This window comes from Clupea harengus, chromosome 4 (genome assembly GCF_900700415.2).
Source record: "Clupea harengus chromosome 4, Ch_v2.0.2, whole genome shotgun sequence".
Classification (NCBI taxonomy): Eukaryota; Metazoa; Chordata; class Actinopteri; order Clupeiformes; family Clupeidae; genus Clupea; species Clupea harengus.
The window spans coordinates 22139081-22153677 of NC_045155.1; the positions used below are offsets into that span (position 1 = coordinate 22139081).

At 40.6% G+C, this 14597-nt stretch overlaps 1 protein-coding gene across 2 annotated transcripts in view; it reads left to right on the forward strand.

Annotated features, from left to right (window-relative positions):
* The window catches only part of znf341 (zinc finger protein 341), a 47864-nt gene that overhangs the window by 21838 nt on the left and 11429 nt on the right, over positions 1 to 14597 (forward strand). The window contains exons 4-11 of one of the 2 annotated variants that reach the window (XM_031566785.2): positions 2 to 148; positions 6432 to 6638; positions 6862 to 7027; positions 8966 to 9056; positions 9252 to 9463; positions 13792 to 13868; positions 13956 to 13985; positions 14141 to 14349. In XM_031566785.2, the coding sequence (XP_031422645.1) occupies positions 2 to 148; positions 6432 to 6638; positions 6862 to 7027; positions 8966 to 9056; positions 9252 to 9463; positions 13792 to 13868; positions 13956 to 13985; positions 14141 to 14349 (1139 nt within the window). Of the gene's footprint in view, position 1; positions 149 to 6431; positions 6639 to 6861; positions 7028 to 8965; positions 9057 to 9251; positions 9464 to 13791; positions 13986 to 14140; positions 14350 to 14597 lie in introns of both variants that reach the window. The other variant, XM_031566784.2, reaches the window with a different exon arrangement.

Sequence of the window (14597 nt, forward strand, 5' to 3'; positions counted from 1 at the left end):
GGTCTCTACGTATATAACTGTTCCTCAGTCCCCTCTTACTCACACTTTCGTCCAGGGAAATGTTCTGTGTGATGAAGTTCTTTTGTCGGCCATTTCAGCCTTTACATCAATGGATCCACCCATGTCCACATCACAGAACTCCACACAGGTGAGCTCAGCTTCTTGTACATTGTGTTATCTTTGCTCTTTAACCAGAACAAGACATAGTTCTATATTGTGTTAAGTGCCGGGACGTGCACAGGAATTTTGAAGGGCCATTGCTCTGACCTGAAAAAAGGGCACAGATTTATGAAGATTTTAATTGATTTCATAAAACTTGATGATGATTGTTCATTTGTTATACATTTCTACAACTTAAAACTCACCTTTTCTGACAACGTCAAACCAGTTACTCATCGACACAGAAGAAGACAACCGTGTGTCTTGAGGCAAAGAAATGCAGGCTCAGGTGCCAGTCGCGTGCAGTACAGCAGATTAAACAGAGTAAGGGGCATGCCCAAACTAGTTATTTTGCCCTCCCCCTACTGACTTCCACTCTTGTTGCCCATAGGCTTATCGATTGGAAGTGAATAAGGCTACTTTATGAAATGTTTTGGGTGGTGATTTTTTAAAATCTAGGTCTACATGAAACTCTGCAGCTGTTTAAATGTACTATTACATCACTTTGTCTCGAGGAGGGCAAACGGGCAGTTGCCCGGGCAACCTTGCCACCCCCTGTGCACGTCCCTGGTTAAGTGTCCCCTTAATTGATCCTTCAAACTGTCTTGAGAAAACTGTAAAATTTAGGCTGCATGTTGTATTTATTTTGCCTGTGTTGGTAAATGTCTGGGATTTAGCAGACACTTTTATCCAAAGCATCAATATATATGTATATAGAGGTGGACCACGTGGCTCCAAGCATCAACTGTATATAGAGGTGGATCACGTGGCTCCAAGCATCAACTGTATATAGAGGTGGACGATGTGGCTCCATGCATCAACTGTATATAGAGGTGGATCACGTGGCTCCAAGCATCAACTGTATATAGAGGTGGACGATGTGGCTCCATGCATCAACTGTATATAGAGGTGGATCACGTGGCTCCAAGCATCAACTGTATATAGAGGTGGATCACGTGGCTCCAAGCATCAACTGTATATAGAGGTTGATCACGTGGCTCCAAGCATCAACTGTATATAGAGGTGGATCACGTGGCTCCAAGCATCAACTGTATATAGAGGTGGACGATGTGGCTCCATGCATCAACTGTATATAGAGGTGGACCATGTGGTTCTATGCATCAACTGTGTATAGAGGTGGATGATGTGGCTCCATGCATCAACTGTGTATAGAGGTGGATCATGTGGCTCCAAGCATCAACTGTATATAGAGGTGGATCATGTGGCTCCATGCCCTTCCGTTCTATCGAGATGTAGCTAAAATCCCTCTGCTGTGTTGCCAAATTTGTTGCCAGAGTGTGCGCAGTAGAACAGAGTTGAAAACCCTGTTGAAAACCCAATGACAAAAAAAAAACAGGTATGCCTGCTATGTGGTAGACCCAGGTGCAGGGTGTGGCAGACTGTCATTGAAATAGCAACGACCGGATGAACAAAGTAATATATATACTGACTGTATGCTGACTAGATAACTTTATGTTTGCATCACAGAAGTAAAGGCGTATCTGGCTAGTGGCACACAATATTTTTGCAATAATTCTGCAATGTTTGGATATCAGAACACCATGTCATTCACACTAGGATTATATATTGGATTGCTAATGGCTCTAGAGTTTACCAGCCTAATTTGATTAACAAGAACGTGAGAGAACATTGCATTGCCTATGCTATCAAAACCAGAACTGCCAGCAGCGTTTGTCTTGCGTCATAGGCTATTTCCAATTAGCTTGCAAAAGTAGGCAACGGATACATTTACAATGCCAATGTTTCTGATGTCATATATCGGTTTCTCAGAAAATAAATAAATAAATGAAGGCACAACATGCAAGGCACCAAGGCAACAGTGGCCAAGGAACATGATTTTCACAAGGGCATCAATGCCACAAAAGGGACCATGTTATGTGACCTCACTGAAATGTTACAGCTTGAGTTTTACTGCTGTAGTAGGCATAACTTAATGCTTAACTTAACGTCACTTGTATTTACTTAAACACCAGAAACCTAGCTTTTCACAATCAGTAACTTAGATAAACACACTGTATTTACATACTTAGACTCGTTAGCATTAGGTTGTCTTCGACACCACCAGCAAGATTGTATGACCTTAAGGTGCCAGAATGGTACTCCGACTCCGTTACGGATGGGCGGGCGGACGGATAGGACGGACTAATTAGCATTTCTGTTGCCTTTATGGTTCTCTGAAGGCTGGGGGTGCTGAAAACAATTCACCATCAGAACAGTAGGTGGAGAAGCGTTTTTTGTCGAAGACACGTTGCTTTGCAACGTCTTTGTAAGTTAGAAATCGTCGTTGTTTATCTCCCTCCTCCCATCACACGTGTGACCCTCCTACCAGCTGTCACTAGTCAGACGATAAGTGCAGCAGGTGTAGTCACATGATATTATATTTAAGAGTGTGTCTAATGCTATATAACCACCTGAAAGGGCAAACTTATCTCTATCATGGTAGGTATTATTTGTGGGGAAAATAGTAGCACTCTATAACAAAATTATATGCTTATCTTTTATACACTATTAAAACTATTAAAAAACGATTCCCTGAAATGAATACGATCTTATTTTTTTTGGTATTTTTGTCATATTCAGATTTGCAATGATGATTGCTGGGTAATATGTATGGTGTGGTCCAATGTCAAGTCTCTATTTTATCATGTGACAAGACGATGGTATAGCTAGTTTAGGCACAGCATCTGAACGTCAAGACCGACAAGCTGACAGTGTTGTACAAGTTCACACCTCTCATGAACCAGTTCAAAGTTCAGTTCAAACAAGTAAACATGAATAGTTCACGTTCATAGTTCACCATTTAAATTCTGAACCAGTTCATAGTTCAGTTCAGTCCATAGTTTTAGAGTGGAAAGTGAGAATGAAAGACTTCACTTGTTTTTTATAGAAAACTTTATCCATCACTACCCTTTGCCTTAAACTAAACTTCATGTGTATCAATTACTAAAATAATAATATTTTTTTTATTATTATTGCAACCACCCTATCAATATCCCCCTACCACAGCGTTTCTCGAAGTGTGGGGAGAGCCCAACTGGTGGGTCGCAGAGACGTGACAGGTGGGGGCAAATGGAGATGAGCAGGAGATTTTCCTGTTGCAATGTCTTCCTTTATAGACAGTAACGATAATATACCCCCATCGCACTAAACAACCATACTCAAACAAAGAAATATTGTATTGTTAGAAACAATAGCAGGGCAGAGCACACAGATAATCCATAATCAGCATCTTGGCAAATTGAGAGACTGCGGCCTGGCGATAAAGCATTCCATATTTAAAACATCTTAATAAGTAGTTAAGTCAACTTGTCTGCTTCACATGATGGAGAAGTTCGTTTATTGACACATATTTTAAGGACGGCCACAGCGCTTTAAAACGAAGTGTTTATAAGTTACATTATTCAAAGGTGGAAGGTTGGTCAGTAATCAGTCTAGAGAGATAACTGAACAAAACTCTACTCCCTTGCCTCACGGGTGCAATACCATATGCCGTTTAATCATATTTGATAGAATGAAGGACAAATGAGTTGTGAATAATATCACCGAGTTTGAAAGGTATTGGTCCAGTAATAGCCGCGTGACAGCTGTGTGTTTTAAGCAAATACAATGTGTGTGCACCGAGTTGCGTAGAGGCCGAGAGCGGTATTGCCGAAAAATTATAACTCGCAACATATTGAAAAAAAGAACTCCATTTTTTGGAGCTGTGAACTTAGTTCTAAATTTTTAATTATAAACTATGAACTGAACTAGTTCATTCTAAAATTTGTGAACTATGAACTGAACTAGTTCATGTAGAAAGTGAACTTTCCCAACACTGGAACATGTTTGCTTCATATAATGCAGAAGTTCGTTTTTGAGAGTAAATTAAATCACTTTGTGCACTTAACGTTTAAAAAAAAAAAAAAGAAACTGTCATCTGGAGAGTTTAAAACGACACTTAATGAGGGGAAATGTACTGTATGGAAATATTTCTGTCGGAAGGCATCATAGTCGATGCGGATTCTAATGAGGCTGTTTGATATGTCCAATGTAAGAAGTGTGAAGCTTTAATGAAATATGATTGATGCCATCCTCTTTCTCCACAACAACATGGATTAAACCTCGATGGTTGGACTATGTAGATAGTTTTATAACGAATGTGGCCGTGTACTTAGCCTACATTTTTCAAGAAAAAAACTGATCTTCAATGGTAAGACTTGTTTTATTCGTGCCTCTTCTGGTGTAGCATATAACGTGAGTTTTATTTAGGCATATACAGATGCCTAGCGTGTGTAATGTGTAGGCCATTTCATTCCGATCTTGCAATGTGAATAATTTTATTTCAATATGCTTATCTCCCTCTTGTGCGCGCTTGTGCGTTTAACGGGGCTTGTTTGTGTGAGCGACTAAATATTTTACTTGCTGTCGGGCTCGGGTCGGCGTTTTTGGAGAATAAAATAACTTCACATTTAGGATAACAGCCTTCTTCCTGTTGCGGGAATTTGTATGTGTCCTTGATTACAGGCGGCAAATGCATCATAAAGCAAGTTTAAAAGAAATTAACTGTATGGAGATATTTTTGTCAGATGGCATCATAGTCGATGCAGATTCTAATGAGGCTGTTGGATATGTCCCATGATATGATATGAATGAATATGTCCAAAGGTTGTTTGGACAAAATATTTTAATTGCTGTCTGCTCCTGCCGGGCGCTGGCACCTACTCTGTCAGATGCTGGCGCTCATGTGGGTTTTAAATATGGCGGTATTGTGATATATAGGGAATGAAACAGGAAACAGTCGCAGTCTTTAGTGTCCAGCTCTACCGCTGCAGAATTGGCAGTCATTCGCGCATCTTTGTAATCTTTTAGCGATGTGTTATAGAAGTGAGGATATTTCCGGACCTCTTCCGCAATGCACTCTTCGATGTTCGTGATCATAGACATATATCTATGTCTATGTTCGTGATCTCCATCTTCTTAAGTTTTTTTGTGGATTTTAAACATGGCGGTATTGTGATATATAGGGAATGAAACAGCAAACACGAGGTCCAGAAATGTGAGATTCCGGAAATGATGTCGTTTGGAAATTATGTCGTGGCGGACCAATCACGGCCAAGGGGTATCCGTCGCTGTACAGCACGGCATGACGGATCGACAGGAATCTCAACGGTGCACGGGAGAGCTCTCCGAGGGCCCTGGAGACGACGGAGAGGGCGTTCCTGGGCGTTCCTTCTATGTGTAGGCCCATCCCATGTGTCCGTAAACGTGTAGTACGGAGTACCATATAAGGCTTTGAGGGAGGAGAACTACCACGTGCAGAAAGTCCACTGTAAACAAAACTCCACCCAGGTCCAAGTAGAACTCCCTTACTTTGAGGCAAGCCCTGCCGTTTGGAAGTAGATGGAAATTCTAACGAAGGAGAAGTAATATGTGGCCACTTGCGTGAGTGGCTATTTACTATATGCCTACTCATGTAGTAGGCTTCAATGCGTTTGGACTGTAATGTAAAATTCATGTCAAAATGTATGCTTGCATGTGTAGGTATATAGGAAAACAAATAGTTCTTATTCTCTTCTTCAAAAGACATTCCCTTTGTGAAAAAGCTTTGTGTTACGATGTGGAGGGGTATTAACACCTGCCCTCTGCTTAAACATGGTTTAAGGCCATTTTTTATGCTTATATAATACTCACGTCCGTAGAGAATCACATCAAGGGATGAAAACGGTTTGTCACTGTGGTCATAATGTGTTTTCGCACATATTCAAGTTTGTCACTGCAGTCATAATGTGTTTTCACACATAGTCCAGCAAAAGTAAACTGTGCTTTTGTTCACAGTATGATTATTTGATAGGGATTTTAGAGAACAGTACAAATCAGACATGCATACTACTTCCATATTATTTGTGACCACCACAGCAGCACAGCTTGGTCATATAGTGTTTCCCCACCATAATGTTCAAAGCAAAAACCTAGCACTTCACTAGCTAATATCTTGTGAAGTAAAGGTTAAAGCTTCATAAAGTTCCACACCCTCCAAAACATATGAAAATGTAAGAAAAGCTTTTAAAGCACGGAATGGCCAGGCCCAGGAGACATCAAATAACATGCTAGCAAGCTTCTATCACTGCTAACTGTGTGCTGTTGGTGTTTGGAAGGTTTTGTATGCCTTAAGATTGTTAGCTTTAGACCAAAACTCCTTACTGTTGCTTTAAGAGACAAAGTGCTTGTTACATGCAATCTAAACTGTGAAATTTATTTTTGCATCTTCACAGAACACTTTGAATATGCATGCAGGTGCATCATACCAACAGCAGCCATCAAATCTGATTCCTCCCAACCAATCCCAGACAGCCTCCTCCCAGATGTCATCTAACAATAGCAACTCAGTTGTCCAGGTGTACAGTACCTTGTCACCAGTAGTAGGTGGAAGCGGTGGTGAGGTTCATGCTATGGGACTACAGTCTTTCCCTCCCATTCAGGTATACTTGCGAAATAAAGCAGACTTAATGGTACATTGGCTCAGTGGTACATTTCAGATAGTTTGCATAATTTATTTTTAAAAATGATTTATTTGAGGTTCATTACTTAATTGTAAGAATTTTGCTAACAATCTAATGAATGTAGTGTTCCATGCTTGCTCCTCTATGAAAGATCTGGACTGCAACTTATTTCCTGTGTAATAACCTAGTTCATGTCTCCTAGGTCCCAAGCCAGTGTGTGGAGAGTCCGGTCTTTACAACACCTCCAGTATACAGTTTTGGGAAACAGGGGTCAAAAACATGCATCATGACAAACCTGACCGACTTGTGTGAATATGAGAAAGTCATTATCCCCAAGCGATCCAGATGCACCAAGAAAGACCAGGAAGGTAGTATACTTGGGGAAATAGCAGATGATTTTGTTTGATTGTTGTTGATAACTATGATTAAGCTCGTCATTAAGTTTCAAATAGTTGTCACTTACTGTTAGTATTGTTTCACTGTCTTTTCTGATGGCTAAAATACCTGCTGTGGAAAAAAAACATGATCTCTGTGGTGCTGTAATCAGTAGTTTCATTTTTAATGAGGGCGCATGCTCTAACCTGTTAATGAGGGAGCCGAGATTAAAATCAACAGGTAATGCAGCCGCCGTGCAACACAGATAATGTGAAACGGGGTTTAGGCATGTTAGGGTGTTACAGGCAAGGAGGTGCTCTCAGAAGAGATGAGTCTTCAAGACATTCTTGAATATAGAGAGGGACCCCCCTGCTCTGATAGCTTTTGGTAGCTTGTTCCGCCATCGGTGAACCACAAATGAGGACCATCTGGACTCAAATGTACGTAAATGAGGCCCTGTCTTCTACATGTGTCACAGATATTTCAGCTTGGATGAGGGTAGAGTGCTTTCACCTTAAACACTCCCAGCAATCTTTGTCCCCGTGACACGTTAATCTTGTCTTTGTCCGTACACGTTAAGGTCAAATGGTGCCAGGCTAATGCACAACTGGCACACTGTCGCGTTTTACACAACTGTTGGCATTACAGTCGATTTTCTACATTTGCTTGTGCCGATAGTGATTCATAAAGCAGTAATGTGATTGTAAATTGAGAAATCAGAAATCAGAAATCTGACAAATTTTGCAGTAGTGCAAAATAACATATTTTTGTTTTGTTTTAACACATCTGGGGATGGGCTTCAATCAACCTAGGGTTGGACTTTTTAAGCAAAAGGCCTGCTTGGTTGATAACAATGACTCGCTTTGTTTATAAGGGATAGGCCTGATGCATTTCTGGGGCCAAACAGCTAAGCTACGTAGGCACCCTTTGTATTTCCAAGCAAAGCACATAACTGACTTCATGGTGTGCAAACCATAGACTCATAGAGATTCGGATTTGGTTTCTCAAAAGGTTGTTGATATTTGAACTCAACCCCTCCCTTCCTTGTTCCTGAAGCACCGTGTTGATTGGACAGGATTGTTTATAGCTTGGTCCGAGCCATTATGAGCCAAACACTGAACTGACAGCTAGAGGACCGTGAGGAGCAATTCGCTAAATTTGACAAAAACTGTATGGGATATGAATCGTGGACTGTAACACTTTAAGTCAAGGGTACAATACGTGTAGACCATAAAAAAAGCAAGTAGCTTTTTTAACTTATGAGCATGTGAGAATTTTGCACTTGGAGTGCAAGCAGTCCAATGAACATTTATTTTGCAGTTTCCGTGCATCTAAACGTAAAAGAAATGTCATTCAGCTGAAAGTTACCATTCCTTGGAGCCTACACAGTATCACACAGATTGTACTGAATGTGCAGAACTTGTGTGTGTAGTGTAGCTGGGGGTCAACACTGATTTTTCATGAGCAGTGTAAAGCACGCTGTGTCTGTGAATAAAAAAATATTTTGAGATGGCTGACATTATTTACATAAAATGGACAATGATTTTAACTCTCATTGTTCTTGGGAGAGATGCAAAATATCAATTTACTGGTTACAATGCCACGCTGTGGCGCAAGCAGCAGCCCCGACCATGTAAAGGCTTGTACGCCCAGGGGGACCCGGGTTCGAATCCGACCCGCAACCATTTCCCGATCCCACTCCCCACCTGTTCTCTCCAGCTCATTTCCTGTCAAACCTTCACTATCCTATCTGATTTAAGGCAAAAAGCCCAAAAATAAATATTAAAAAAAACTAAAAACAATGCTACCTTGTGTCTTTTATTTTCTAGATCCCCTAGATACAATGTGCTGTACATTGAATTAATATGAAACATTTGACAAGGTGAAGATGAGTTGTAATAAAATGCAACATAATACATTTGTCTCAACAGAGCAGGTAAAGGAAAAGATTCAGAGGCTGAAATGTGATTTCTGTGAAAAAGTCTTCACTAAAAAGTTTGATCTCCAGCAACACATTCGAAGGCAAGTAATATCTCCCAAACTAATGCTTCCATTGAAAACTTGTTTAGGAATCTTTGGGTAGTGGAAAGGTTTTTTGAAGTTGCCCAATTTGGATAACAGCCCATGTTTGTTTATAGATCCACACATGAGAGTATTGGAATCTATCAGTGTCACCTTTTTGTACTTGAAGTCTGACAAGGACTATTCTCTCTCTAGTCATACAGGTGAGAAGCCCTTTCAGTGTATTGTTTGTGGCCGTGCCTTCGCCCAGAAGTCCAACGTGAAGAAGCACATGCAGACACATAAGGTCTGGCCCAGTGGCACAGGCAGTGCAGGCTCCCGCCTTCCCATCGCCATCAAGGTGCTACCCCTGTGTGGTGACCAAAACCAAGAACAATCTGAGCAAGAAGTCGACGGAGAACAAACTGGTAAGTTCACATTCCTGAACAGATTTGTACCTGAACCTTGTACCTGAACCTTTCAAAAGTTGACACATTTTTTATCCATCAAATAATGTGCAAAATGAATAGGACATATAGTGAAGATATTGAGAAATTCTGCTTGTACTTTTGTTTTTGGTGTCTTCCACCAGTTTCAGTTTAGCTTGTCTGAGAGAATCAATTCTCTATTTTGACATGCAGTTTGATTGCTATCTGACATCACAGAAATCAGTTTTTATTATACCTGCATCATGGTAGGCTATTGGTTACTTTCCCCATCACCAAGTACGAGTAGCCTACCAGCCTATCGACCGAGTAGACTACACAATACCAGACCGATACCCAGATACTCATATCCTACCAGCCTATCGACCGAGTAGACTACACAATACCAGACCGATACCCAGATACTCATGTCCTACCAGCCTATCGACAGAGTAGACTACACAATACCAGACAGATACCCAGATACTCATAGCCTACCAGCCTATCGACCGAGTAGACTACACAATACCAGACCGATACCCAGATACTCATAGCCTACCAGCCTATCGACCGAGTAGACTACACAATACCAGACAGATACCCAGATACTCATAGCCTGCTTGTTGCACCCACACAGTAACAAGGAATTAATGGACCACAAATTTGCACAGAACCTGAGGCCTACTTCTTTTGCACAGAACCTGAGGCCTACTTCTTTTGCCAGCCTGCAGGCCCTGGGGCTTAGGCCCCCCTTAGCCTAGTTGTTAATCCGGCCCAGGTGACAACAAAACAATTATAATGTTATATTATGTCCAAAGACTGTCAGTAACTTTCCTGTGTTTAATCAAAGAATTATGGCTTGTCATTTCTATTTTAGAACGTACAGAGGCCTCTACATGATTTGGTGGCTGTTCCTACGTTCTATATTAGGCCACTATATGTAGCCTAGGCCTTTAGTTTGTCAATGGATTTCTTATGGAGGCGGTGATTTTAACCTGGTCGGGCCTTCAGTCTTTAGCTCACACAACAAGTAACTAGAAGGGCACACGGAGGGCACAGACCTCCAAATGCTGTGTCTTGCAACGTTAGCGGAAGTGAAACTAAATTTGTGGAGGCGCCCCGTTAGTTCAAGTTCATGTTCAAGTTCAAGTGTTTTATTGACAGATGCACAGAACAACACAGAGGCAGACTGGGCACTGAAATTCTTGTGACAAGACACAGCACAACAACGTAACATAATATAACATATAAATACTCTGATCTATGCTAAACATATACTAAACCTACACTAACGTACAAAACTATAAATGTGCAAAATATACTAAATATACTAACTTTACTAAATATACAAAATAAATATACAATATAAATATACTAAACATATAATATACATATAATAAACCTATACTAACCTAGAAACTAAAAATATGCTAAATATACTAACTATACTAAATATACAATACAAAGGGACAAGACAACACAAGTCAAGTTAGGGAATAACGGTAGTGCAATAATAATGATAGTGCAAACAGTAGTTAAAAGTGTCAATGTGTAAAGTGGCAAGTGAATAAAGTGGCGAAAGTGAATCACTGTCCATTGAAAAGCCTGATGGCTCTCGGAAAGAAACTGTTCTCCAGTCTACGTGTATGAGACCGAATGCTCCGGTATTGCCTGCTAGATGGCAATGGAGTAAAAAGTCTGTAGGATGGGTGGTAACAGTCTTTTAGAATCCTGCAAGGTTTTCTGAGGCATCGTGTGTGGTAGGTGTCCTGCAGGGCTGGGAGCCCCTTGCCGATGATGAACTCTGCACACCTGACCACACTGCGTAGGACCTTGCGGTCCCTGGATGTGCAGCTCTCATACCACACTGTAATGCAACCAGTCAGAATGCTCTCCATTGTACATCAGTAGAAGTTTGTGACTTCTTCAGTCTCCTCAAGAAAAAGAGACGTTTCCGGGCCGCTTTGACCACCTTGTCTGTGTGAGCAGACCAGGAGAGATCATCGCTGATATGCACCCCGAGGAACCTGAAGCAGCTGACCCTTTCCACTACAGATCCGTTGACTAGCCTCTCAAAGCACTTCATGATGAACAATAACAAAACAAACAGAAAGCTAGGTAGCATCGACGGAGCACTCGTCATTGCGGCCATACTGCAGGCGCACCGGAAACACCACCGCTAGTCGGATTCGCTCCAAAATTGAATGGGTTCTTTCTTCACCCATGCTACACCTTTCTACCAAGTTTCATGAAATTTGAGCTGGTAGTTTCTGCATGATCCTGCTTACAGACAGTCAGAAGCAGACAAACTGCACCAGAAACATCACCCCTCAAATGGAATAAAGTATTATAGTGCTATTATAGGCTACCCAAACAAATAGCCTAACAAACATCTGGAAATGAACAGATGAATTGATAGTCTGTGAACTAGGTTAATGGGTGCAGTCGTTTTACAGCAAAGGGGATCGGTACTGAATGTGTGTCGTCTGGCATCGTTCATCACTGATTGGGTAATTGTGATTCAAGTTCAGTGGCTGTGAAAACTACATAATCATATAAGATGATACCACTCTGCCACAATGCCATGTCTTGACTGACTGAGTGACAATATGTCACAAAAGCCATGGGGTACAAGCGTTCTAAAACCTTGCTGTGATAGTGATATGACACAACACATTTTTTGCATTAGACGGCTTGCAATGGATTGCAATGATTAATTCATCATTCCGCAACGGTTTAGTGTCTTTCCAAATCTTTGGTGTGAATTGGCCTTTTGAGAGGTGCCTCAGGAGGAAGACTCAGATGGCTGACTTCATACGAAATGAAAAAAAAAACACTTCAAAAACGCTTTTTTTTTTTTTTTTTAAACCAGCTTCTATGGGTATTCATATGCCTGTATCCTTGTGTACTTCAATGGCACTAACAATGGGGCTAATAATAAGTGTTCATTACAGGTTTTGTAATTGTGATTGCGGTTTCTGCTAATTGCACATTGATCCATTGCATGTTTGGATTTGGACTACAGAATTTTCAATAAACTGTACAAAGGTCTTTCTTCTCTCCTCATTTTTATTCACACTGACTTTGTAAAATTATGGCTTTGAGAAGCGATGACATTCCAGACTGTTGGGCCATTCCCTTTGACAATGGGGAGTGAAAACGTACCTGTGACTAACACCTATTTTGGCAATTTGCCACCTTGTCACTGAGATACAGTAAATGGCCCAAATTCACATTTCTGCTACTTTTGGCTAAATCTCAAGACTAGTTCACATTTCTGCTACTTTTGGCTAAATCTCAAGACTAGTTCACATTTCTGCTACTTTTGGCTAAATCTCAAGACTAGTTCAAGCTAAGACTGTAGTTAAACCACCACCATCTCCAAGGTGGGCTCACATATTACCTGCAATTTAACTTTTAATAAAAAAAAATGTATTTGACCTGTAGTTGGTTCTTTAGGTGTCTTGTTCCGTGTTTCCCCCTCAATCCGCACCCCCCTTGCTGTAAGTCTGCCCACTTCTGAGTACAGAGTACAGATCGCGAGATTTGTGTTTCACAACAACCACTTAGTTAGCTTAAGTAAACACATGTATTGCCTTCATTTGCATAGAATAAATCAGATTTTTAGGTGCTAGAACATGGGGTTTCTAAGTTGTTAACTGTAGGTTTCAGAAAACAACATGAGGTTTGTAAGTTGTAAACTGTAGGTTTCAGAAGACAACATGGGGTTTCTAAGTTGTTAACTGTAGGTTTCAGAAAACAACATGGTGTTTGTAAGTTAACCACAGATACCACTCTAAAGTCCATATTTTTTCTGCTTAAGAATATTGGTAGACAGACTTTTTTTTGATGCAAGACAACCGTTATATTAAAAAAAATATGATTATTATTAATAATAATAATAATAATAATAATAAAAAACAGATAATAAGTTACGCTATAGGATATTGATGCAAGACAGCTGTTAAATACAAAAAAGAACAGTTAAATAAGATAATAATAATAAACAGATACTAAATTCCAAAAAGTTTTTTTACTGCCGTTGTTTTGCCGTTGATTTTGTGAAAACCCATTCTTTTTGCCATAGGGTTCTTTAGTTTTGCATGGGAGATAATGCATGCAGAATAGTTTTGTCCATTAGTCCAGTGATCTCTACTAGCATATTGTGACATGTCAAAACACTTATTAATCTAATCATATTTGTAGCATTAACATAAACAGCACATTCCGAATAATCTAATCAGAATCATTCCAATCGGATTGACAGAATTTCCTCATATAAACGCACCTCTTGAATGTGGTCAGTCAAAGTTGGTTTGGTTTGGTTGCAGGACAATCAGAATGTATTGGTGAGACCAAGAGCCACGGTGAAGCAGACTGTGGGACGAGGCAGAAACCAGCAGCTCAAGTGAGGAACCAGCAGATCATTGTGATTGACAGCTCTTATCAGTGCCAGTTCTGCACAGCCAAGTTCAACAATTACTTTCGTCTGAAGTCCCACATGACCCAACACAAAAATGAACAGGTAAGCACACTTCTGCCAGAGGTAAATATATTGCAGTACATATCACATGAACAGCATGGCTTTCCAGTAGTCTGGTGTCCATTGTATCATACCACCTGACCATATATGTCTCAAGGGGTCTCACAAACCTTTCCCTTCTGATTATGTCAATGTAGGTGTACAAATGTGTGGTGAAGGTGTGTTCTCAGACGTTTCAGAAGCTTGACCTGTTCCTGGAGCATATCCGATCACACCAGGATCACCTCACGTATCGTTGCCACCTTTGTACTAAGGTGTTCTCTTCACTATTTGAACTGGGGGTGCACCAGTACTCTCATAACTTCTGCCCTCAGAGGAACCAACGTAAAGAACTCACCTCGTACAGGTCAGAGTCAGTATTTTCCATCTTTGGAGTCAGTGACAGCTGACTATATACTGTACATATATACATTTTGCTGATATGGATGACAAAGACTTTCCTCACTGCAAAAGTTCACCATTATTACAGTTGCAATAGGTCTTTGTTTTTTGTGAATCTTTTGGTTAATTTGGTGCTATCTTCAAGCCAATACAGGGTTCCAGTCCTGTTTTAATCAGTCGGTTTGCTGGGGGACTACCTACCGAAAGGTCTAC